The sequence below is a fragment of the Lissotriton vulgaris genome, chromosome 9, assembly GCF_964263255.1.
Source record: "Lissotriton vulgaris chromosome 9, aLisVul1.2, whole genome shotgun sequence".
Lineage (NCBI taxonomy): Eukaryota > Metazoa > Chordata > Amphibia > Caudata > Salamandridae > Lissotriton > Lissotriton vulgaris.
In genome coordinates, this window is record NC_141697.1 from 1,243,897,820 (window position 1) to 1,243,922,604 (window position 24,785).

The 24,785-nt window shown below is 47.7% G+C and overlaps 1 protein-coding gene across 1 annotated transcript in view; it reads left to right on the top strand.

Annotated features, from left to right (window-relative positions):
• LOC147693179 (uncharacterized) overlaps positions 1-24,785 on the top strand; it is a 708,628-nt gene that overhangs the window by 26,710 nt on the left and 657,133 nt on the right. The window contains 3 exon segments of the mRNA XM_086939582.1: positions 5,388-5,498; positions 11,137-11,262; positions 11,548-11,643. Of these exon segments, the coding sequence (XP_086795708.1) occupies positions 5,388-5,498; positions 11,137-11,262; positions 11,548-11,643 (333 nt within the window).

Genomic DNA, 24,785 nt, shown 5'->3' on the forward strand with positions numbered 1-24,785 from the left:
CGTCAGTATATGTGGGTTTTAATAGTGCGTATGGTGCTACCTAGGAAGAGGAGACCCTTGTAACCCCTAATGTGTGTAGGGAAACCCTAAAACTAACAAGAATAGCTAAATCCTGTGCACACATACATAAATTCAATAGGAAATACAAATATCATTTGAAGCAATTTGTACAGAATTCTTAGGTGATGTCATAGTTTCTTTATTCTGATGGAAAACGCAACCAAGTTGTCGAAAGGCTGTAATGTCCCTATGCTAGTAATAATTCCAACCCGGTAGGGCACAAGTTAAAATCTACAGTTAAATCCAAGGTGATAAGAAGTAAGACGTCTGCGAAGTGGAGCCGTAATGTTGCGTGATCGGAATGCCGGTTATAATTCCAAACCGGCAGAAATCGATCTGGGTCAAAGTGTGCAAGTCCAAAGTCTTGTGAGTATCTGAAGTAAGTTAGAAACAGAACCAAACGCCAGTAGAATGCACGTGTTATTCAATACAGTATCCCAATAATCTGTGTGTGAGGAAGTTTCATCTATTCGTTAGATGGAGACCATGGAGGGAACCAGCCACGCCAGGACGTCCGCATTTTCTCTGCATCCAAACGGATATGGTGAACACTCACACATGTTCTACCTTTAATATACTGAAACAGGACAAATAGGTGAAACTTCCTCACACACAGATTATTGGTGGAGGTGGTGGTGGAGGTATTGCTGGTGTTGATGGTGTTGGTGGTGGTATTGGTATTGGCGGTGGTGGTGGTGGTGGTATTGGTGGTGGAATTGGTGGAGGTGGTAGTCTTGGTGGAGGTATTGATGGTGGTGGTATTGATAGTGGTATTGATGGTGGTGGTGTTGGTGGTACCTTTGGTGGTGGTGATGGTATTGGTGGTGGTAGTATTGGCGGCATTGGTGGTAGTATTGGTGGAGGTGATGGTGTTGGTGTTGTTGTTATTAATAAAACAGGCTTATGAAAACAACCTGTCAGGTGGCTTTAGTGCAGATGTTATGTAACACAGATGTGTTGTTGTCATTAGCACAGGATTATGTGCTACCTGGAATTCACATGATTTAAATCCCTTATCATTTCTAAATCCATTTTACTTGAAGGATTGAAACAGACACAAGATAATGCCGGGTTAAAGTGATTGAAAGCAGGCACCCGAGTTACGGGGGCGGCCGTGCTCCTTAAAAAAACACAAGCAGTTTCAGCTGAAGCAGCACATGTCCGGCCTGCAGTAAGAGAAACTCAATAAAGTAAATAGTGCTTACAGACTAAATAACAGGTTCTGTGTAACAACTGAAGTAAAGAGGCCAGTAGCCATGGGAGGTTACAAATGGAGACAAGGCCGTACTGAGGAGTGACTAACAATCCTATTAACAAATCAGAAGACAGCATTTACAAAAAACAATGACACAAGCCAATGAAAAATATGGGAGAAGAGTGGGAGCAGCTTCTCTCCCATACTCTACTACAGCAGTCTCGCAGAGCGAGCAGCGCATGCGCGCTGCCGCTAGGCTCGACCTTAAAAGGGAAGGAGAGGACTTCTCTTACATTTCAATATCTTTAATATTCTACAAATACATTTGATGCTTTAAATGATGTTCCTTCAGATGCAGTTTATTAACCTTTCCAGTTATTCTTCACATTTTTTTTTTTGAAGTGTGACAAAAACATTTTTACAGTTGTTTGCCGAAGAAGAAACGAGGGAGAAGAACATGTTGTTTGTACAAAAAAACATTCACTGTTATAAAGTCTTTAAGAGCGGCGGTGAGGGCAACGGAAATATTCATCCTTTCATTGTAACTCTAAGGAAGTGTCTGCGGATTGACTGCAGAGGGCATTGTGGGAGTTGTCCATGTGCCTGACCTCAACATGACTGATTGGCATAGTGAACAGGCACTATGCTGTTTGCGCGCATTTGATACAAGGAGTACCTGTCAGCTCATATCGGTAGCAAAGACTACAGAAAACGCAAGAAAATTAATTGTCGTTTGCAAAGGGTGCAGTTTTCAGGGCAATAATGATGCACTGCGAATTTCCAAGCACAAAATGTTTCTGCACCACCTGCCGGGACACGAGGGCCTAGACATGACCTGTTACACAGACGACTTATAATGAAATGTTGTGGTTTGTGACTATAAATGCTTGTGTTTTACTTCTACTATCCGAGCCCTCAGCACCCAACTGAGGCTCCTGTGCACGTTAAATGCATTTTCTTCATCTCACTCAGGTGGTTGTGACTGAGTTTGATTTTGGGTCTCAGAGGTTTTTCCGTTTCTACAAGTGTATCAATGGAACTATGCAACACATGGATCAGTGACCCCAGAGATTATAGGCATTAAGGGCCACAGACAGCATGAACTTCAGTGTCTCTGTGACCAAGCCAGTATATGCAGCAGTTGGCCCGAGGCTTGTGTGTTTTGCTGTTCACCCTAAGTTGGCCGGGTATGCCCAGAAGTGGGTCCCTTGCTCACTACGCCACCGGAGTCAAGCTATTCTGGCTGAAGACGGCTGATAGCCAGAAACCGGTCCTAGGATGCTTGATTCCGGTCCAGGAAAGACATGGCTTGCCAGTTCGGGCTGTACTGTTCCCATGAGGCACAGGGTCAAGACTGATTTGCATATGGCCATGTCTAAACTGGGGTGGCTTGGTGAGCAAAATAACGATGGATTAAACCCAGATCTGTGACTGGGGGTGAATGTTTTGCCTTTGTGCAGCATTCCGTCCATCATCTTGTGTGTTTTGCTGTTCACCCTATGTGGGAAGGGTATGCCCAGACGTGGGTCCCATGCTCACTAAGCCACTGGAGTCAAGCTATCCTGGCTGAAGATGGCTGATAGCCAGAAACCAGTCCTAGGATGCTTGATTCCGGTCCAGGAAAGACATGGCTTGGCAGATCGGGCTGGACTGATTTGCATATGGCCATGTCTGAACTGGGGTGGCTTGGTGAGCAAAATAATGATGGATTAAACCCAGATCTGTGACTGGGGGTTAATGTTTTGCCATTGTGCAACATTCCGTCCATCATCTTGTGTGTTTTGGGACAGATATGCAGAACTGGCCCCAGGCACTACATGTGTCTATGACTCCAGGCATATTTACAAGGGCTTTATCTCCGCTTTTCTGGCTTAAAAAGCCAAAAAAGTGGAGATAAAACTATCAACCCATTTACAAGGGGGTGCTAACATGCCTAATCGCATGTTTGTACCCTTTTTCCCAACACCTCCCTTTGCATCTCTAATGAGATGCAAAGTGGGCGTCACTGGGCGTACCCAAGATGAACAACCTTGCAAATATCGCTGATGTTCACATCACAATATTTACAAGGCTGCCCCAGCTTTTTAGCACACGTTAGTTTTTGGAGAAAACAGCTGTTTTCTCCCAAAACGGAATTCTGCTTAAATGCAGACTTGCCTATCCCTAACATTGGGGTGGATTACGCTGATACGAGGGTCGTACAGCAAGGTTATCGCCGTTTTGCAGGGAACATCGCTGGAAAGCCAGCAATGTTCCCTGCAAAAGGGCGATAGGCTCGCTATCTCTGGAGTTTTTATCGCCCTGGAGAAACGCGTTGTTAATGATGCGCTACCAGGATGATAAATTCCAGAGATAGCCTGCGATAATATATTTATCGCTAAGCACGGTCAGCGATAATTATCACTGGCCGTTGATAATATGCCCTTTCATTTGCCACAGACAATAACATGTATCGGTAATCTAGCCTGTTATATGTGTCTCTGCACCTTACTAGCGGTGTACAGGCTGTGATATTCATTAATACGCCAAGCTGTAGAGAGCATCATTGGCACCAAATAGTACATACATCACTGGCCAGAGACAACAATACATTTCATTGCCCCAGGCCATTAACGGATAAATGGAATGGGATAGTCCATAGCACCAGTGGTCTCAGAAACTTAAGAACATCAGTGACCGCGGAGGGTATGAGCACCAGTACTCCCCAAGTAGTAATTAGAAGCAATGGCCTTAGGCAGTAACGCATATCAGAGGCCACAGAAAGTACACACACCAATGGCCCCGATCCTCGTGAATATCAGTAGCTACAGACAGTGTGAGCGTCAGTATTTTCAAACCGTTGCCATCCGTAACCCCCAGGCAGGACATACACCAATGGCCCCAGAAAGTTTAAAATATCAGTGTGAACGGCAGTAGGTCCTGACAGTGAAAAGGTCAGTTGCCGCACCTAGTATGCCCATCAATGGCCCCTGGCAGAACATAGAAATATAGCCCCAGGCTCTGGAAGTTAGTGTTGTAGATTGTGTATACATTAATAATGATTAATGGACTTGTGAAGTGGGCACAGGGTGTCCTGGTGCTATACAGGACTTACGTACGTCAGTGGCATGAGGGAGGCAGTACGTCCAGCAGTGACCCCAGGCAGAAAGAAGCACAATGGCCCCATGCAGTAATGAGCAATAGTGGCCCCATGCAGTAATGAGCATTAGTTGCCCCATGCAGTAATGAGCATTAGTGGCCCCATGCAGTAAGGAGCATTAGTGGCCCCATGCTATAATGAGCAATAGTGGCCCCATGCAGTAATGAGCATTAGTGGCCCCATGCAGTAATGAGCATTAGTGGCCCCATGCAGTAATGAGCATTAGTGGCACTGTGTAGTAATGAGCTACAGCCACTGAATACATGACCAGCTTCAGGCCATACATGCTTTAGGCCTTGCATCCATCAGTGTCCCCAGGCAGTAAATATGCCAGCCACTTAAGGCAGTACCTACAACAAGGGTTCAGGCACTACATGCACCAGTGTGCTAAGGCATTAGAGACTGTTAGGGGTCACATGCAGTTCGTCTCATGCAGTAACAATCCTCATTGGCCATGCATTACATATCTCAGTGGGCTCCAGTTACCTAGTACTGTTCTATTTTTTAATCCATTCCTTAATTGTTGCACTGCCAGTCACTGTTTATAAGAAGCACTCTGTACACTGAATGCTCAGCTTCACACTACATAAAACTGCAAATAATTTCAAGTGCATGCCCCATGATTCCAACCTGCACATTCAGCAATAGGACTGGGAAGTAGGCCATTAATGGCCCTAGTAGTTGGAAGCCGTGCATACTCCACTGTCCCTAGACCGTACCCAGAATTTGCAGCCCCGTCCACCAGTGACCCTATATATTCAGTATCTCCCACAATAACAGGTTTCAGGTCCCTAGACCAAGGAACTGCATAGGTCATGGAGGTCATTGATGGTGTAGCATGCTGCCTCAAGTTGACACTTCTAGCCTTTCTTTCAGGTGTCTAAAGGCGTTTGCCTCAGTTCAGCTCTGTCAAGCCACGCCTTGCCCATTGATAGTTTACAGAATTTCACAAAGTCTACCAGCATGAATTTATTTGTTTGCGTTTGCTAACAGGTCCTCTCATTGCTACCACTGTCTCTTCATTAAGAGCAAAAGACAGAGATGAGGTGTGCCACATGGAGAACCAGGACTGTGGGAGCAAGCACAGGATAAACCAGCCACCAGGTGAGTAGGACATGAATTAACTGTGACCTATCCATAGCGCTTCGTCTGACGCCATCCGTCCTTCCGCCCACCCTTCCATGACAAACTCCTGAACTTTCCACAGAGCAGAATACTTCTCCATCTGTCTTACCCACTCTGCTGTATAAAAGTATACATTCTTACAGTCATGACATCCCCAGAGGTAAAAGCCACTTCACATCCCGCTTTGCCTCCTGTTTTGCACAGCCACCCTTATGTTTGTGGACTGATACTGCTGACTTATGAACTCTGCACACTGTGGCAATGCTGTCCAGTCCCTAGCATAAGTGTTGTTACCCCTAAAAACATGGCATGACAAAACATGTATCTGGGGTTATCCGAATATCTGCTTAATCGGCTGCAGGTTGTCCAGAACGCGGCAGCCAGAGCTATTCTTATGGTAAATCCCAGAGTGCACATGTCGCCCCTCCTGAAGGCCCGGCACTGGCTCCCTGTTAGAAAGAGGATCCCGTTTAAGGCTTTAGTGCTTACCTATCGAGCGTCCCATGGTACGGGTGCCCTTTATCTGAGAAGGAGTATCTAACGCTACCAGCCTCTACGGGTCTTAACCCCTTCGCCGCGGGGCTAATTCCCCTGCTACGCAGGGGGAGGAGGGCCGCGTGCTGCGGTGCTTGAGACGAGCTCAGCTCGTCATGACTCCGCCCAGTAGAATGGAATGCACAGCACCGCAGGGGAATTATCCCCGCGTGGGCGTTTCGCGGAGGTCATGACAAGCTCAGCTCAGCGAACCGTGCCTCATGACAAGCTGAGCTCGTCATGACTCCGCCCGTTAGAATGGAACGCCCAGCACCGCAGGGGAATTATCCCTGCGTGGGCGTTCCGCGGAGGTCATGACAAGCTCAGCTCAGTGAACCGTGCCTCATGACAAGCTGAGCTCGTCATGACTCCGCCCGTTAGAATTGGAACGCCCAGCACCGCAGGGGAATTATCCCCGCGTGGGCGTTTCGCGGAGGTCATGACAAGCTCAGCTCAGCGAACCGTGCCTCATGACAAGCTGAGCTCGTCATGACTCCGCCCGTTAGAATTGGAACACCCAGCACCGCAGGGGAATTATCCCCGCGTGGGCGTTTCGCGGAGGTCATGACAAGCTCAGCTCAGCGAACCGTGCCTCATGACAAGCTGAGCTCGTCATGACTCCGCCCGTTAGAATGGAACGCCCAGCACCGCAGGGGAATTATCCCCGCGTGGGCGTTCCGCGGAGGTCATGACAAGCTCAGCTTAGCGAACCGTGCCTCATGACAATCTGAGCTCGTCATGACTCCACCCGTTAGAATGGAACGCCCAGCACAGCAGGGGAATTATCCCCGCGTGGGCGTTCCGCGGAGGTCATGACGAGCTGAGCTCGTCATCAGCACAACGCAACCGTGCCTCATGACAAGCTGAGCTCGTCATGAGCATGTCAGAGGTTAAGGTCCTCAGGACAGTCCCTCATGTTCATTCCCAAGTTTGCCCGCTCTCGGATAGGGGGACGTTCCTTTCATGTTTTAGCAGCACGCCTCTGGAACAATTTGCCTTTGCTGCTTTTTAGGAGACAACTAAAACCATGGCTGTTTCAGCAATAGCACTCTGGTTGGTGGAGTGAAGCTTTCTGTTACAGTTTTGGTGGTTTAGCGCCGGGACACTCTATGTGAGTAGCTGTGTGCTTTATAAATACCCATTTTCATTTCATTTAATTTCATCCTGCTCATTTTCTTTCAAGGTAGTTGAGATATAGTATTGACATGAATATTATTTTTGTAGGAGAAAACTCACTCTACACTACAAAGCTTGAAATTAAGATGCTAGCCCTACGTGCCCAGCAGTCATTGTTCTATTCCCATGTAGCGACGATAGGTTTACAAGGGGTTTATGATCGGTCAAGATAGTAAACTATATCCCCTTCCAAAACATGTTCTGATCCACACACTGCAATTCTCTCCTTTGAAAAAGAACCTCCTGTTTTGCACGATCACCCCTATGTTTGTGGACTGACACACTGTGGCAATGCTGTCCCGCCCCTAGCATAAGTGTGGTTACCCCTAAAACATGGCATGACAAAACAAACTCCGAATTGGCATCATTCATTTTCCTGTATGGCCATAATATTTACTGCAGAAAAATACCCCAGTAGCCCAGCGAGTTAAATGTCAGCTGTGGACGGCTGCGCGTGTGGTGCCATCCACTGGGCTGACAAGGAAAGCATGACGTGTAGCCCGACGGCCACACTTTTAAAGCTTGCATGCAAACCTGCCTAAGGAGGGGCTCGTAGCCCACAGGGCAGCCGTCCTCTTCAGCCTGAACGGGTTCCTTTGCTGGGGTCTCTCCCCAGCATCTTCAGGCATAACCCCCCCTCAGGGGTGGAGGGGTCATTCTCAAGCCTGGGGATTCTGAATCTCCTAAGCCTGGCTGGTGGCTTGGGTGTGGCGCAGGGGTGCTGTCACTGCACTGCCATCTTGGACACAAGAGACATAAGCATTTTTAATTCGAAGTCTATACAGTTAAAGCACTCGTCACCTATATTTTATTATGCTTTTATCACATAACATAACATGCATATTTGTAAAGCGCATGTTCGCGCGGGAGCTTCTTGGCGCTAAATAACAGATGTTTATGTTACCCAACTCAAAGGTACTCCTTTTATCAACCTCAGAAGGATGAAAGGCTGAGTGGACCCGCCAGGAATAGAGCCTTTGACCTTGAGGTCAAGCGCAGGCCCCTACTCTGGACGCATTAGTCCAATTCGGTTGTTGAGGTTTTGGGGTCCGGTGTTGTTGAAGGCTTTGTAGGAATGTGTGGGCAGCTTGAAGGATATTCTTCTTTCGACGGGGAGTCAGTGGGGGTCGCGGAGGTGTTGGGTGATGTGGTCGTGTCGTAGAATGTTGAGGATAAGTCTTGTTGCGTTGTTCCGACAGTCTGGAGTTTGCTGAGGAGTTTTGTGTTGATTCTGGCATAGAGAGTGTTTCCGTAGTACAGTCTGCTGGTGACGAGTGCGTGGGTGATGGTTTTCCTGGAGTCGGGGGATCCACTTGAACGTCTTGCGAAGTATACAGAGGGTGTTGAAGCATGCGGAGGATGCGCCGTTGATCTGACGATTCATGGTGAGTGAAGAGTTGAGTATGATGCTGAGGTTGTGTGCGAAGTCCGCTGGGGTGGGTGGGTTTACGAGGGCAGGGGGCCACCAGGTGTTGTCCCATGCGAAGGGGGTGAAGCAGAGGATGAGGATTTCTGTTTTCTCATGTTGAGCTTCACGCAGCTGTTGCTCATCCAGGTGGCAACGGCTTTCATCCCTTCTTGGAAATTGCGCCTGTGATGTCGGGTACCTTGGTGAGGGAGAGGATGAGCTGGGTGTCATCAGCGTAGGAGACAATGTTGAGTCTGTGGTGTCTGACGATGTTGGGCCATGTAGACGCTGAAGAGTGAGGGCCTTAGGGAGGATCCTTAGGGTACTCCACATCTGATCTCTGTCGGATCTGAGGGGAAGGGCGGGAGCGTTATTCTCTGTATTCTGCCTGAGAGGAAAGATTGTATCCAGTCTAAGGCTATTTCTCGGATGCTGGCATCGTGGAACCTGGTGGCTAGTGTGCGGTGGGAGACGGTGTTGAAAGCTGCTAATTGGTCCAGAAAGATGAGGGCTGCCGTGTGGCCTTCTTCGAGGATGGCGCGGATATCGTCGGTGGCGGCGAGGAGGGCAGTCTTGGTGCTGTGGTTGCTGCGGAATACAGATTGGGAGGTGTCCAGGATAATGTTGCTTTCTATGAATGAGCTAGCTGGGTGTTTACGGCCTTTTTGATGACTTTGGTGGCGAAAGTGAGCAGAGAGATGGGCCTGAAGTTCTTGAGATCCATCAGGTCTGTGGACGTCCTCTTTAGGAGGGGGTTGACATCGACATGTTTCCAGTCATCGGGGAATGTGGCGGTCTTAAGGTAGCAGTTGATAGTTCAGCGTAGCTCGGGTTCGATGGCATTGGTTGCCCTGTGGAAGATATGCGGCGGGCAGGGGTCAGTAGGTGCTCCGGAGTGGATGCTCTTCACGGTCTTTAAGGTGTCTTCTGTCGTGAGAGGGCTCCAGGTGAGAAGGGTCTGTTGGATGGCATCGTTGGGGTGGGGGTAGAGGCAATGTCGTGGTCGTCGAAGTTGTAGTAGAGCGTCTTGATCTTGAGGTGAAAGAAGGAGCTGAGCTTATTGCAGAGGTCTTGGGAGGGATGGACGTTGGTTGTTTCGCTGTTGTGTTTGGCAAATTTCTGTATGGTGGTTCCTTGGAGTTGTGGGCATTGGAGAGGATTCTGTCTTGGATGAAGTTATTCTTTGCTGTTTTGATGAGTTGGTGGTGTTCTGTGATGACTGCTTAGGAGGCAGAGTGTGCTTCTGTGGTTTTGCTGTTTCTCCACTTCTTCCCTAGTCAATGGCAGAGCGCTTGGATTCGCAGAGATCCGTTGTGAACCAGTTGGCATTCTTGTTGTGTCATCTTGTGGTGTTCTGGAGGGGGGCGAGGGTGTTGGAGCAGTTGGTTATCAATTGGGGGAGGTTGCTTGTCGCTGTGTTGGCATCCGTCATAGTAAGGGGAGAAGTGCAGGTGAGTGCGGAGGTGAGGTGTTCTTCGGAGACTTTATTGCAGCTTCTGCGTGGGTGGAGGGACATGCACTTGTGTGCAGTGGGGTGGTTGGGCGGTCTTTCCTTAGGATCTTGTATCCGTCGGGGATGGCGGTTGTGATGTCGGGTGCTGAGCTGGCGTTGGTCCAGGCCTCTGTGAGGAAGGCGATGTCAGGTGTGTGAGTGTTGAGGAGGTCCCTGATTTTTGTATGTCTGTGCAGGAAGCATTCGTTGAGGAGGATGCAGCTCAGTGGCTTGTGTGCGGTGGTGTCTGGTGTGTTGGGGGTAGCTGCCTGGGTCCAGAGATGGGTGAAGGTGCAACAGCAATGTTGGCTGGAGATTGGGCCTTGGGTGTTGCTCGGCTTCACAGCTGGCAGTTGTTGTTGCGTCCGGGGTTGAGTGCATGGAGCGTGCTGGGGTCATGGCGGTGAGGGGGTCGGGGACCAGGGTCCCTGGCGCTGATCATGGATGGGCTTAGATGGGTTTGCCTTTAGCTGCACACTGCCACCATTAAGTAAGGATCAGGGAGGGTGAACAGCTAGGAGGCAGGTGGCAGGAACGGGAACAACACTCTGTGGAGAGGGGCCGCGGGGGCAACAGAGGCAGGGAACTCATGAGGGAAAAGGAGGCAAAGGAAAGGAAAGAGGCACTGAAAAGGAAAGCGGAGGGGAGAAAGGCAAATAGAAACAGAGGCAAGCAGAAAAAAGGCAAGGCAAAAAGAAGAAAGGCAACCAGAAAAAAAGATGACACTCATAGAGCGGCCTAGCAGAAGAGCAAGCTCTTTCACTAGTCACCAGGGATGAGGTGCAGGCTGGAGCCTGTGGGTGGAGGAGGGCCATGAACACCTACCTGGCAAGAAGCTCGAGCAGCGTTAAGGGCGGTCCCACAACGGGGGAGCTGCGTGGGGAGAGCAGTTGCTCTGACCAGGAGGTTCCTTCATTTGTGTAAACGCAAAGTGACTGTATTTATGTGTTGCATCAACATTACAATATTTTACTGCGCTGATACATGACTTTGGACTTGCTCCACAGATTTGCCACTTTTGGAAGCTGATAATTGTTCATGGAAAGGAGAGCCTCAGAAAGAAGAGCCCGTTTCCATTTCCATTGATTATCTTGGTGCAGAATTTAGGGATTGCGACGCTGAGCCAGACCACGGTAACGTGCTTATATTTCTGACTTCTAATCATTACTAGAGTGTCCTAGAGCTATGAGGTGTGAAGAGTCTCTTTATTTACTCGCTCATCCCCAAGACAATCCTCTGTTTGTCACAAAGAGGGCATAATATCTTCCCTGTGTCATTGTCAGTTCATGAAAATCCATTATTCTCAAGCACAACCCTGATTTCTAAACCAGGATGCTCTCTGTTCATGAATGTGCAATTCTACAATACATTTTTAAGTCTGTTGCTGTCTTATACTTTACTGCTTTTTTAAATCGCAGGATATGAAGTTGTTTCATATTGCGTAAAAGAAGAGGAGGACTTAGGCGGGAAGAATCCGGGCAGTCGCAGAATAAAACGCACCAGGAGTCCTATGAGTGAGTAGATAAAGCTTCACCTTAACCCCTTGCATGCTGATGACGGCCCCCGTCCGTCATGCATCACGGTGGGCGTGTGCAATGACGGCTGGGGGCCGTCATAAACCCACCCACTCTTTAGAAGTGCCGCACAGGCGCAGAATCGCGGCCGCACGCAAGGAGTTAAAGCACGAGAGTGTGTTGTTACAAGACCCCACTGCACACACCAGCATTGCAAGTGTCACTTTATTGCACTGGTAAGTAATTCCACTTTAAATGAAATTCCATTCCAGACCTTTCCTAAAGAAACTAAAACCCTTGGGTACTTCATCCACCCAGCTCACATGTTAGCATGATAACACCACACCCAACATTACCACTTCCATGTGTGCAGCATTTTGTGGGTGCACTGTTACCACTCCGTTCTGAGTTCCACACTGCAGATTAAGAGAGAAGCTGTCACATTGCATGTCTTCCCCTGTTCTTTGCTTCAAGAAGCAGATTGTGCAATGTGTGTGGGAGGTCCATCACAAAATGGAGTCCCTAGTCAGACATAAAGTCCCGTTTGTGTCCAAATCAGAATTAGTGTAGGGAGCAGAAGGAAGCCCTTAGTCATAACATAATATTATTATATGCCACAATGTTGGTAAAATACCACGCGCCTCAGTTATGAGGCCCCTTGCGCCATCGGAAAGTCATGTTTTGTGACGTTCCGTGGCGCAGAAGCCTGCGTGAAATTTATCAGGCAGCACTAAGCCACTTTTTTTGTCTTAAGGCTGCCAGTTATTACTGTTTGAAGTGGTGCAGACATTCTTTACACGTCGCCTCTAAGGTAAGCCTCACTGCTTTTGTGACACTCTACCAGAGGGTAAGCATAGGTTGATTTGGGATTTCTTGTGACTTAACCCTGACAAGAATTGTGGCTGCTGCTTGAGCAGGGCTTCACCCCTTCAGCCAGTACCCCAATTCCAACATCAGTGATAAAAGAACCGAGGTATAAAACACATGGACCCCAGAAAAAATGTGGAAGCTAGATTACAACAGTAACTAGTGTCCAGTATATGCAGTAAATAAATACAAGCACAAAATACAGTTACAGTAAGATACAGATGAATGCAATAAAGCCCTTAACCTGATGTAGGACAACAGTCAAATGGCCAGTGTTAACACAATAGAGTCCAGAGTTATGACTGGTGATCGTTTTGGAGCAAACTCCCATTTGTTCCCAAAACAGGATAACAAGTCAGTTTCATATTGTGCACAACGTGGGGGTTTGTTTCTGCGGTTTGTCTTGGGTAAAACCAGCCGTAAACTGCGGAAGAAAACTGAACAAAAGCATCTCCAATAAGATGCAAAGTGGGCGTTACTGTGCGTACCCCAGATGGACTACCTTGCAAATATTGCTGATGGTTACATCGCGATATTTACAAGCCAGCCCTCATGATTTTAGCACACATTAGATTTTGGCGAAAACTACAGTTTTCTCCAAAATCTAACGTCTTCTAAAATCCTGACTTAGCCTTCCCTACATAGGGGGTGGATTATGCTAATACAACCCTGTGGGTCATATCAGCAAGGTTATCGCCGTTTTGCAGGGATCATCGTTGAAAAACCAGCGATGTTCCCTGCAAAAGGGCGATAACCTTGCTATGTCTGGAATTTTTTCACCCTGGAGAAACGCGTTGTTAATAACGCGCTACCAGGGCGATAAATTCCAGAGATAGCCTGCGATAATATTATTGCATTATTGCAAGAATATTATTGCATTATTGCATTATGATTATTATCGCTAAGCATGGCCATCGATAATTATCGCTGGCCGTTGATAATATGCCCCTCTGTTCTATTGGAAATTAGTGGTTGCAGAATATGCATCCGATTTTGCAGCCCCTCGCCAGCTGTCCGTAATAAGTGAAATAATTTCTAGTGTGACCTCTGCACTGTTGAAAAGACCACGGTTGTAATGCCTGTAGTGCTAACGAGGATATGACTAGATGAGCTTAGAAAGATCTAGGCATGACCTCATCTGTGGGAATGATCGGAGGAATGAAGGAGGAGAGGCGATTGGCATTATTTACAGAGTCATTTAAATGTACTCATGCGCCTCTTACCCTTCCAGACTGCGAAATCTTACCCCTACTTTTACCTTCTCTGGTGCCCTAATTTACAGGCCAACAGGCCCACCTGCTGAATTTCTTTACGCACTCCCTGATGCAATTGCCTGACTGGCAGTGAATAAAGCTAACTTCACTCTTTTGGGAGATTTTAATGTCCATTTTGAAAATTTAGATAACCATGCAGCCTCTTACAGGACTGATCTCTAGAGCGGCACAAAGAGTTGACGCCCCACCCATGAGAAAGGACATTGAATTGACCCGGTCTTTAGTAATTCCCTGAATTTGCAGGTTAGGTTATGTTAGGTCTGCTAGCTATATGGCCAGATCATATTCTGATACCAATCACTCTACAAGGTCACGCAATCAATAACTTGCCAATACAGACTATGAGGACAGATCACAGTTGGAATAAATTACATTTTGAAGAGTGGAAAATTATCCTCAGTAACTCCAGACCTGAACTAGGTGATAGCATCTTCACTGCAATTCAAAAACGTACTGATTGGATTTAAAAACTCTTTGGAAAAGACCATTCCATTTAAAATACACAAAAGTGCATGACAGGACAGCCAATCTCCATAGTTTACTTCCCACATACTGAAAAAGTAAGAGATTGGAGAGCAGATGGAGAAAGCGGGAGTATAAAAAAGCGATAACAACGACCATTCTGAGATTAGAAATGCCCAAGCCTTCGATTACGCGTCCAAGATAGACAGGTGTTTTAATTTAGCAAGAGGAATCTTTAAAATAGTTAATTCACCCAGCAAAGACCGGCTAACATGCTACCTGAACCTAAGGTGAAACGTTGCCATGATCAAGCCAAACTCTTTTTAAAAGAAGGTCACTGACATTTACTTATCATTTTCTGATTAGGCCTGGACTCCAGAACATACTTTTTCCCCTCGGCAACCTGGGAGTCCCAGGGTGTATCTTCTGGCCTTCCCCCTATCAGTACAGAAGATCTAGCCGCACTATTTAGTTCGGTCAAATCTGGCTCCCCACTGGATCCCGCTCCCCCTTACATTATGGAACAGGGGGCAGAGCGTATCTCGCCAGTTTTGCCGGAACTGCTCAATCTTTAGAAAAATAAAGTAAATATTTATAAATTATTTGACACCTAAATGACAAAAATAGAATCAGTACAACTTGAGATATGCAATTAAAAAAATTTCAGGTATTTAAACACCTAAAAAGCACCACTCGCAGTTTCCTGGTTGTGCAAGACCAGGTGAAAGTCACGCTGACTGCGATGGAGCCTGGGTGGGAGACAGGGACATGGGTAGTCCCGCTGAGCATTCCGCCTAAGATAAGCACAATTAGTGTCTTGTGTATCCATGCTAATCAACAAACAACTTAACGGCCTCAATGCACCACAAAATATTGGATTTATTGTTGAGTGGGCATAGCTTGTTCATTCCAGAGGGTTGAGGGTAGGCAGTCAGTTCTTGGGGTTTCGTAAGTTCCTCATGGTAAAGCTTCCAGCAAAAGCCTCCAAGAGGTTGTGCAATCTAACTTGTTGTTTTCCTTAAGCCTGTTCCTTTCTTTTATTTTTGTGGGCCTGGTATTAGCCAAGATGTTTTGTTTTATAATCACGCCCTAAAAATGCACTGAAAAAAACAAAGGTTAAAGTGAAGTTATAGTAAGGAATTGGTATTATATTTTACTTTACTTTTTGTAAAACTTAGAAATACACTGAAAAAGCAAAGGTTAAAGTGATGTTACAGTTAGATGAATGTTTCAGTGTCAACATAACGTTTTGAAATGAAAAAACACAGAAATTCACCAGTTATAGTTAGCAGAACCAAAAGATGGGTGCACTACTTATTACATCACTTTAACCATTGTTTTTTTCAGTGAATGTCAGCCAACTTCAATCTCTGGCGTACCTCTCTGTGAGTGATGGACTCTACTCTTCCATAATTTACTACACACAAAAAAGTGCCCTTTGTAGTGTTTTAGTTAAAACATTCACAGACCCAAAAGTTGGGTGCCAAAGCCTGACATATTGGCTCCATTTACTTCTAGTCTTTGCCTTGTTTCATTTTGTTTTATTTTTGTATTTCCTTTTTCAGGCACTGTGTTGCCACAGTACAAGCAAAGAGTTACAAGAAAGGTCGTAGATACGGTCCAGAATCTTGAGCCAGGTAAGGCAGTCCAAGCAAAAATGAAATATTTTGCTCAATGCCTAAACTCATCAGAAAGCATGTGAAGCAGGACGAGGGTTCTATAAACATTCGGCTTAAAACCAGCCACTGCCAAGTTCTGGACATAGTGAGGTTTTGCCTTTTCTTGGTCTGTGGTGGTGACCAGCCTTCAGGAATACCTGAACTGCCACAATCAGGATGGGTGAATGGGCGTTCTGCTGGTATTCTGTGAATGTCTAAACCTGACCCCATGTGATCCTGTACATTAGTGGCCTTAGGTATCAAATTCAAAATGTTTTGTGTACTTTGGGTTTCAGTGATTCATTGGATGAACCGAAACAACTGTGTTTTTCACAATTTACTAATTTGTTTTGTGAGACCTGTGCTCTATAGCCAGTCCTGTACATTTTCATTTTAGCTTAGACGTTTATTTTTTTTTCTTTAATGATAGCTGCAGTGTTGTTTGTATTAAACTCCAATTTATTGTTTTCTGTAGATCTGTTGATGCTGTAACATTCTCATTATTATACTGTTTAGTAACATTCTTACTGCACTTTGTTCTTTTCTATTCTGCATTAACAGATGATCAAAGGATGACCAGAAAAAAGAAAGATGAAGACGCTATAAAATATCCTGCAAAAAGGTTGCCACAGAAAGCGGTTTCAGAGAGAATCAATATGATGGTTTTTCCGAGCTGTGATAAGGAAGAACAACTTAGAAATCTTATATGGGAAGAAACCTATCCGGAAAGCATCGAAGAGTCAACTTCTTATTGTGAAAGTAGTCTCAACTATCCAGGGCATGTCAATATAAACCAAAGAACAGGGGGATCAGACCCAGGAACAGGCAGATCAGAGCAAGGTACAGGCGGATCAGAGCAAGGCACAGGCGGATCAGAGCAATATATTAACTACAACAGCAATCTGCGGAACTCACCCTTGTGTAAAGATCTAGAAATCATTGAGCAAGATCAGAAAATATACATGTCTTCTACTAATAAAAATTACTGTGTGAAGGGGGACTATACAAGACATTTAAAAGCACATTCAAGAGAGAGGCCGTATGCATGTACTGAATGTAAGAAAAGATTTTTTCAGAAAACTCATCTTATTGTACACTGTCGAATACACTCAGGTGAAAAGCCATACATGTGCACCTTCTGTCACAAAAGATTTAATCGGAAAGATTATTTGAACGAACACATACGAATTCACACAGGGGAGAGACCCTATAAATGTACAGAATGTGAAAAAAGCTTCATACAAAAAAGTCATCTAGTTTATCATCAAAGAAAGCATACTGGAAGCTTTAAAAACAGCATCTTAAGAGACTGACCTACCAAAATAAAATAAAACTGAGAAGAACAGACCAAACAGACAGTAGAAATTGAAGAACCAGTATGGAAATCTCGTTTTAACGAACATTTTCCAGTAAGTGATTTTAAAAAGAAAAGTTTGTACTTGAATGAAATATTAAACCTGTAAACATAAGATAATTCACGAAATGGTGTATCATATTTATAAACAACAAACATCTGAAGACAAGCCATGCTTACTTGTCATTTGACTGTGCTTAACAAAGGTGGCAACATAAGAGGAGATATTAGAACATAGTCTGCTGGGAATACCCTGAGTATGTTCTGCTGAAAGAATGTGGTAAACTGTGGATACTAATGTAAATAACAAGGACCCCCTGTTAGGAAAATCAATTCGAGGTACAGGGAAATGAACAGTGTAAACAATATAGCATATTCATAACATGTATCAAGGGAGAAATCGTAAGAAAGACACCAAGCTAAGTAATTAGAAAATTAGGTTACATTTAATATATTAATAAATCAAAACAGTTAAAAACAATTCATAAAAATACATAATCTAAATCTGTTATACAAACAACAAATCTAACCAATTAATGTCCAATACATAAAAAGCCACAGAATCAATGTCTGTGGTATACCATCTAAAAAGGCCAGTAAAGACTTATTTTGAAATCCATATTTTAGATGGTATACCACGGACATTGATTCACAAAAGAAGACAAACAAATACTCTTCAAATACAATGTCTTGTGGTACTGATATTACTGTGGCTCCTGAAGAAGGCGTTCCGAAAAACGCCGAAACGCGCGTCGAACAGTATAACATTGTTTGCCACTAATAGAAGCTATGTTGGATGCTTCTTTTTTTATGTATTGTACATTAATTGGTTAGATTTGTTGTTTATATAACAGATTTAGATTATGTATTTTTATGAATTGTTTTTAACTGTTTTGATTTATTAATATATTAAATGTATATTAAATGTAACCTAATTTTCTAATTACTTAGCTTGGTGTCTTTCTTACGATTTCTCCCTTGAAACATGTTATTAATATGCTATATTCTTTACACTGTAAGCTGTGGATACAACGGTTTTACATGTTCTATTTTCTTTAGGGTGGCCACCTTTCCCAGGGGAAAATACCGGCAATTTATTCATGTTTAAGTAGACTGATGTATATAATTGTTTGTATTCTTTTTTAGGTTTCACCTGCAGTGCGCTTGCGAAATCTATTATATATTTTTTTAAATCTTATAGAGGGCTTAGAACCCACCCATTACTTACCTTTACTTACCGTTGGTTGGCTCCCACATTGGTCCTCAACGCTTTACTTACCATTGGCTGGGTCTCACGTGTGCCCTGAATGCTTTACTAACCATTGGCTGGCTTCCACGTGGGTCCTCGATGCTTTACTTACCATTGGTTGGCTCCAACATCACTTTATGTCCCGTTGGCTGGCTCCCATTTGAGTCCTTGGCGCTTTACTTACCATTGGCTGGCTCTCACGTGGGTCCTCCACGCTTTACTTACCATTGACTGTCTCCCATGTGGGTCCTTGATGCTTTACTTACCATTGGCTGGCTCTCACGTGGGTCCTCAATGCTTTACTTACCATTGACTGGCTCCCATGTGGGTCCTTGATGCTTTACTTACCATTGGCTGGCTCTCACTTGAGTCCTCAATGCTTTACTTACCACTGGCTGGCTCCCACGTGGGTCCTCGACGCTTTACTTACCATTGGCTGGCTCCCTCGTGGGTCCTCCATGCTTTACTTACCATTGGCTGACTCCCTCGTGGGTCCTCCATGCTTTACTTACCATTGGCTGACTCCCTCGTGGGTCCTCCATGCTTTACTTACCATTGGCTGGCTCCCTCGTGGGTCCTCCATGCTTTACTTACCATTGGCTGGCTCCCTCATGGGTCCTCCATGCTTTACTTACCATTGGTTGGCTGCCATGTGGGTCCTCGATGTTTTACTTACCATTGGCTGGCTCCCTCGTGGGTCCTCCGCGCTTTACTTACCAATGGCTGTCACGTCACGTCACTCTTGTTTCCTTCCTGGTTAGCGCTTCTGTTGTATCCTGTATTCATTACCAAAACTCTGTATCTAGGGGATGATACAATGCTCTGTAACACGTGCATCATCCGTGAAAAGTTATTACTGGAATTGCTTGGGTGGACAGTTGGAAGCCCTAGCTGGATTAACGCAGACACTGTGGTTGGGGTTTCGTGGCACCGTCTTACTTAAAGAAGATCCATACAATAATACTTTATCGTGTGTCCTTCCTCAACTTAACAGCCTACCCCTCGCCTCCGTTATCGTACCGTGGAGCCTTGACAAAATACTGCTTCTGGTGGCCAGTGTCCCTCCGCTGTATACATGCTTCTGGAGGTACTTTTTCAAATCAATCTTTTCCCCACTTTTCGAGGCGCTGTCAATCAAACAGCAATCGTGACAGCTGTTTTTTCTTCCAGTGCAGCTCTGATCATAACAGTGCTGAAATGTTAACGTAACCACAGAAACAGCCTTTCATGCTCATGTTTTCTGTTTTCTTGGAAACCGCTGCTCTGTGCTTTTTTTTTTTTTACAGTCCTGAACGTGCCACAGTTAAGAGGTTCTTTGCTGCGGCAAAGACGTGAGCGCTTAGATGAAGTCAGGCAGCGAGGTATTTGAGGCAGAGAACAAACATCGCCAGAGCAGTTCCTTCCTGGACCCATCAGCACCTCTACACCAGATAATGCTTCAAACCACCTATTCATAAAACATCTACGTGTTTAGGGCCCCACACAAACTGAGCACTGGAAATGCACATAGTGCTTTGTTTTTATTTACTTTACACCATCTTTAAAAAAAAACATTAACAAAGAGAAATAACTTGTTAATGTTTTTTTAATGTTTTATGTGTACTTTCAATGTGTCTCCATGAGGTTCTTCTTAGTTGTCAGCTATTTTCGTTGCCTCTTTTTCCCCCACCCCGATGTTTGTGTGTCTGTGCAACATTTAAAAAAAGAACATTGACAAACCCAATAGGTTTTGCATAGGAGAAACCTATTGGCTTTGCCACAGAGGCGGTTCTACCATGGGGGCGTTTGGGCGCCGCCCCCCCCAGCTTTCTCGCTGTGCGAGAAGAAGGCAGAAACAAATGGTAGTTATTTATTTATTTTTTGTTCAAATCTGTTTTTATTGTGAACACAGCGATAAGCCTACAACCCCTTATCGGGGCCGGCCGCGCAGAGAAAAGCCAGTAGGTATAATTAACCAGGGGAGGTGGAATCATTAACACAGCGCCCTGCCTACAACCCCCGGAGGGGGCCGGCCGCGTGGCTTAGGGGAGAATATAGCAAGAGGCGGCCATATGCTGGCAATGGGTCGTTGTGCGGGGGAGGCGTGTATGGGAAGGAGTGCAGTGGTGTCACATTTTCAAAGGCCCAACAGGGACCAAACTGCCCCAAAGAGGGGCGGAAGCCAGAGTGGCAAGCAGGAAAGAAGAAAAAGTCGGAAGAGGAGTGAGCAGTGGTGAGGTGGAGAGGGGTCAGGGAGGTGTGTCTGCGGTCGCCTATAGGAGATATAAAACGCAAACCAGCACTGGGGGAAGCGACTAAGAGCCTAGTCTGCTCGGGTCAGCAGGGATGAGGGCGTCCTCGAACAATTGCAGAGCGCGAAGCCTGGGAGGCATGTGGCGGGCATAGCTGATGGAGCACAGGTGACGCACGAGAGGTTCCCACACTGCCTTGAAGCGTACCCCCCTCGATTGTATCCGCGCCCTGAGCAGCTCCATGGTCAGGACCTGCCAGAGGCGCACGAACCAGGATGCTATCGGCGGCGCCTCAGCCCGCTTCCAGTACAGAGCAATGAGTTGCTTGGCAGCGCCTAACATGTGAAGGGTGAGGATCCAGTCGCTGCGCGTGAGGGCTCTAAGTGTGGGGGGTCGAATGCCCAGCAGGAGTGTGCAAACCTCTTCAGGGAGGGGAAAACCCAACACCTTCTTAATGTGACTAAGGACCTCCTTCCAAAAGACAGCCAGGATAGGGCACGACCACCAGATGTGTACGAAGTCACCAGTCGCAGTGCCACACCTCCAGCACAGCGGCGAGGAAGTGGGGAACATTTTGCTGAGTCTCAGGGGGGTGTAGTACCATTGCGTTAGCATCTTGTACGCGTTTTCCCTCTGCGGGATGCTGCAGTAGGATTTGGGGATGTCATTCCAGAGCCGAGTCCATTGAGATGGCGTGATATCAGTGCCAGTCGCCGTCTGCCACTGCCTCTGGTAGGGATGCGCGGGCGGAGTGGTGGGGTGTTGCAGGATGTTGTAAATTTGGGAGATAAGTCGTTTCAGTCCCCCGAGGGAGCGTGCCAACTTCTCAAATGGAGTATATGCCCTGGTAGCAGCCTGATACATGACGTCTCCCGAGATCCAGTGGCGCAGCTGCGCATACTGTAAGCTGGCGGTTAAAGGGAGGCTAAATTCTTCCCTGCAGTCCAGCCATGATTTAGGCGACCCACCAAGAAAGAGATCTCCTGCAACCCTGCAGTCTCCTTGTGTCCAGCTCTCGAAAGCTCGGGTCCGGGCAGCAGGGGGAAAGTGCGGGTTACCTGCAATGGGGGTGTGTGGAGAGGGGAACGTGGTTAGACCCTTGGACACTGCCACTCTGTCCCACACTTCAAGAACCGTCCTCGTGGGGACTGCCATATATGCGCTTCTGGAACGCGCCACCCGCGGTAACCAAGGCAGGTCCCATATGGTGCGCCCCGTGACCACTCGGTCCATGTGGGACCAGTGCTTGTCGCTTTCGCGTGCACCCCATTCTATCACGAACCGGAGGTGCGCCGCCCAATAGTAGTGGAGGAGATTCGGGCAGGCGAGACCACCCCTGTCTCTCGGTTCCATGAGGACTTTCTGCGAGAACCGGGGTCGCTTGCCCCCCCATATGAAGGACGTGAGGTCGCGTTGGAGGTTCCTGATGCAGTGGATCGGGATCGGGGTGGGGAGGCACTGGAAAACATAGAGAATGCGGGGGAGGACCGACATCTTGACCGCATTGAGCCGCCCCAACCAGGAAATCATCAAGGGTTTCCATTTCCGCAGGTCTGCCAGGACTTCCTTGCGGCAAGAGGCCCAGTTCCTGGAGGACCACGAGTCGAGGTGGGGTGTGAGGTCCAGACCCAGGTATTTAATGTGGTCATCCGCCCAACGGTAGGGCGTGACCCCCTTCAGGAAGGAGACCTCCTCCTCGGGGATGGTGAGGTTAAGCGCCCAAGATTTGGTGTGGTTAATTTTAAGGCCGGACGCCTGCTCAAACAGTGAGAGGGCTTTGTGCACCGCTGGGAGGGAGACCCGAGGGTTCGTAAGAGTAAGAATCAGATCGTCCGCGAACAGCGCTACCTTGTTAGTGCGTCCCCCGTGGGGGATACCGTGAATGTCAGGGGCGTGCCTAATCAGCTCCGCCAGCGGCTCGACCGCTAGGGCGAGCAGGAGCGTCGAGAGCGGGCATCCCTGCCTCGTGCCCCTGTGAATCGAAAGCGGCAATGTCAGTTGGCCGTTGACCCGAATTCTGGCCTGTGGCCCGAGGTAAGGAGCCATGCACCTGGAGATCATGTTAGGGCCAAGACCTAGTTATTGAGAACCGCCCGTAGGAAGGTCCAGTCGACCCGGTCGAAGGCCTTTTCTGCGTCCAGCGAGAGGAGGCAGGCCGGGATTTTCCAATGGTGCACCTTTCCCACTAAGTGCGCCAGCCTGCGGACATTGTCGGCTCCCTGGCGATCCCGTATAAAAGCCACCTGGTCCGGGTTCACCAATCCCGGCATGTGTGGGTCCAGCCGTTTGGCCAGGATCTTAGTGTAGATCTTGAGATCGGTGTTAAGGAGGGCGATGGGGCGATAGGAGGCACATAGGTCGGGATCCTTCCCAGGCTTGGGGATCAGGGCAATTTCCGCCAGGCCCATATCGGGGGACGGGCCAGTGGCGTCAGAGAATGTAAATGTAAATGTAAATGTGTTTCGATTTATATAGCGCAACACTTTAACCCAGGGGTCTCAAGGCGCTTGCTTAGGGAACCCGTCCTGGTATTCCCCTGTGAGATACCCCGGCCGGGTATCCACAAGGTGAAAGCCAGGCATCCCGCCGCGAGGGGCCGTAGTGGAGATTAAGCAAGCTATTGCCCAGAGTCGCAGAGTGTGACCCCGTGAGTCGAGTAGGCACCGGAGCGAGAATTGTCGACTCCGTGGAATTTTGAGCCCAAGACCCGCCGAGGCGGGGGATCGAACCCTGGTCCACGGCCGATCTCAGCTTCCGGGTCTGCCGCCTCTAACCAAGGAGCTGTAGAGCCGCAGCAGATGCGGGCCGAGCTGGGTCAGGAACAGGCGATAGAAGGCCAACGGCAGGCCGTCCGGCCCCGGGGTTTTCCCCACGGGGAGGTCTTTGACAGCTTCCGTTATTTCCTCCTCCAGCAGGGGACCCTCTAGCGTGGCTGCACACGCCGGGGATAGTGGAGACCCCTCAAAATCCACGAGCACGGCCTCCCGTGCCTCCGCAGAGGTGGGCTCCTCAGCATACAGAGAGGAGTAGTAATCGACAAATGCAGCCTGCTTGGCCTTCTCAGAGGTGGCACAGGTGCCATCCTGCCGCTTGACATTGGCGATGTGGGCCCTAGCGGCACGTGCCCGCAGCCTGCCGGCCAGTAGGCGACCAACCTTGTCCCCTCCCTCGTAATATCGTTGCTTGAGCGCTAGCAGGGAGTGCTCCGCCTTGTTGGTGCGCAGGGTGCGGAGTTGCCCCCTGAGATTGGCGAGAGTTCTCTTTGACGCCCGCGAAGGGGAGTCCCGGTCCCGGGCCTCTGCCAGTTTGATCTCAGCAGCCAGGTTGGTTTCCATCTTGAACGCTTCCTTCCTCCGCGCCACCGCCAGGGAGGTGATGTGGCCCCGAATGGTGGCCTTGAAGGCATCCCAGACCGTGTGAAAGGGCAGGTCAGGGGTGTTGTTAACGGCGAAATACGAGTCTATGGCGTCACGGATGCTGGCGACGTCATCCGGGTCCCGAAGGACCCTCGGCGGGAGCACCCATCTGCGTTCACGAGTGGCACGGGCCAGGGGATCCTGCAGCAAAAGCTCCACGTGAGCGTGGTCCGACAGGGAAATGTCGGATATAGCGGCAGCTAAGGAGTCTCGGGCCAATTCAAGGGAGGTGAAGAGATAGTCGATCCGGGAGTATGTCCGATGGGAGTGTGAATAGAAGGAGTAGTCTCGGGCACCCGGGTTGTGGTAGCGCCACACGTCCACGAGTCCCAGGTCGGTAGTAGTTATTTATTTATAACTACCATTTGTTTCTGCCTGACCTTCTCGCGCGGCGAGAAAGCAGTCAGCAGATTAGAACTTCTTCGTTATTCCTCGAGTTGAGCCTCAGGGTAGGGGGGAGTGGCTTGGGGGAGTGGCTTGCCCACTGTTGTGAATACGGACTGTTTGGACTGCCTGAGAGGCTGTCCAAACAGACAGTATTAGCAACAGTGGGCAAGCCGCTCCCGCAAGCCTCCTCCCACTCTCTGTTCTGCAGGATGCAGACTAGGAGGAATGACGTATTTAGGGCAAC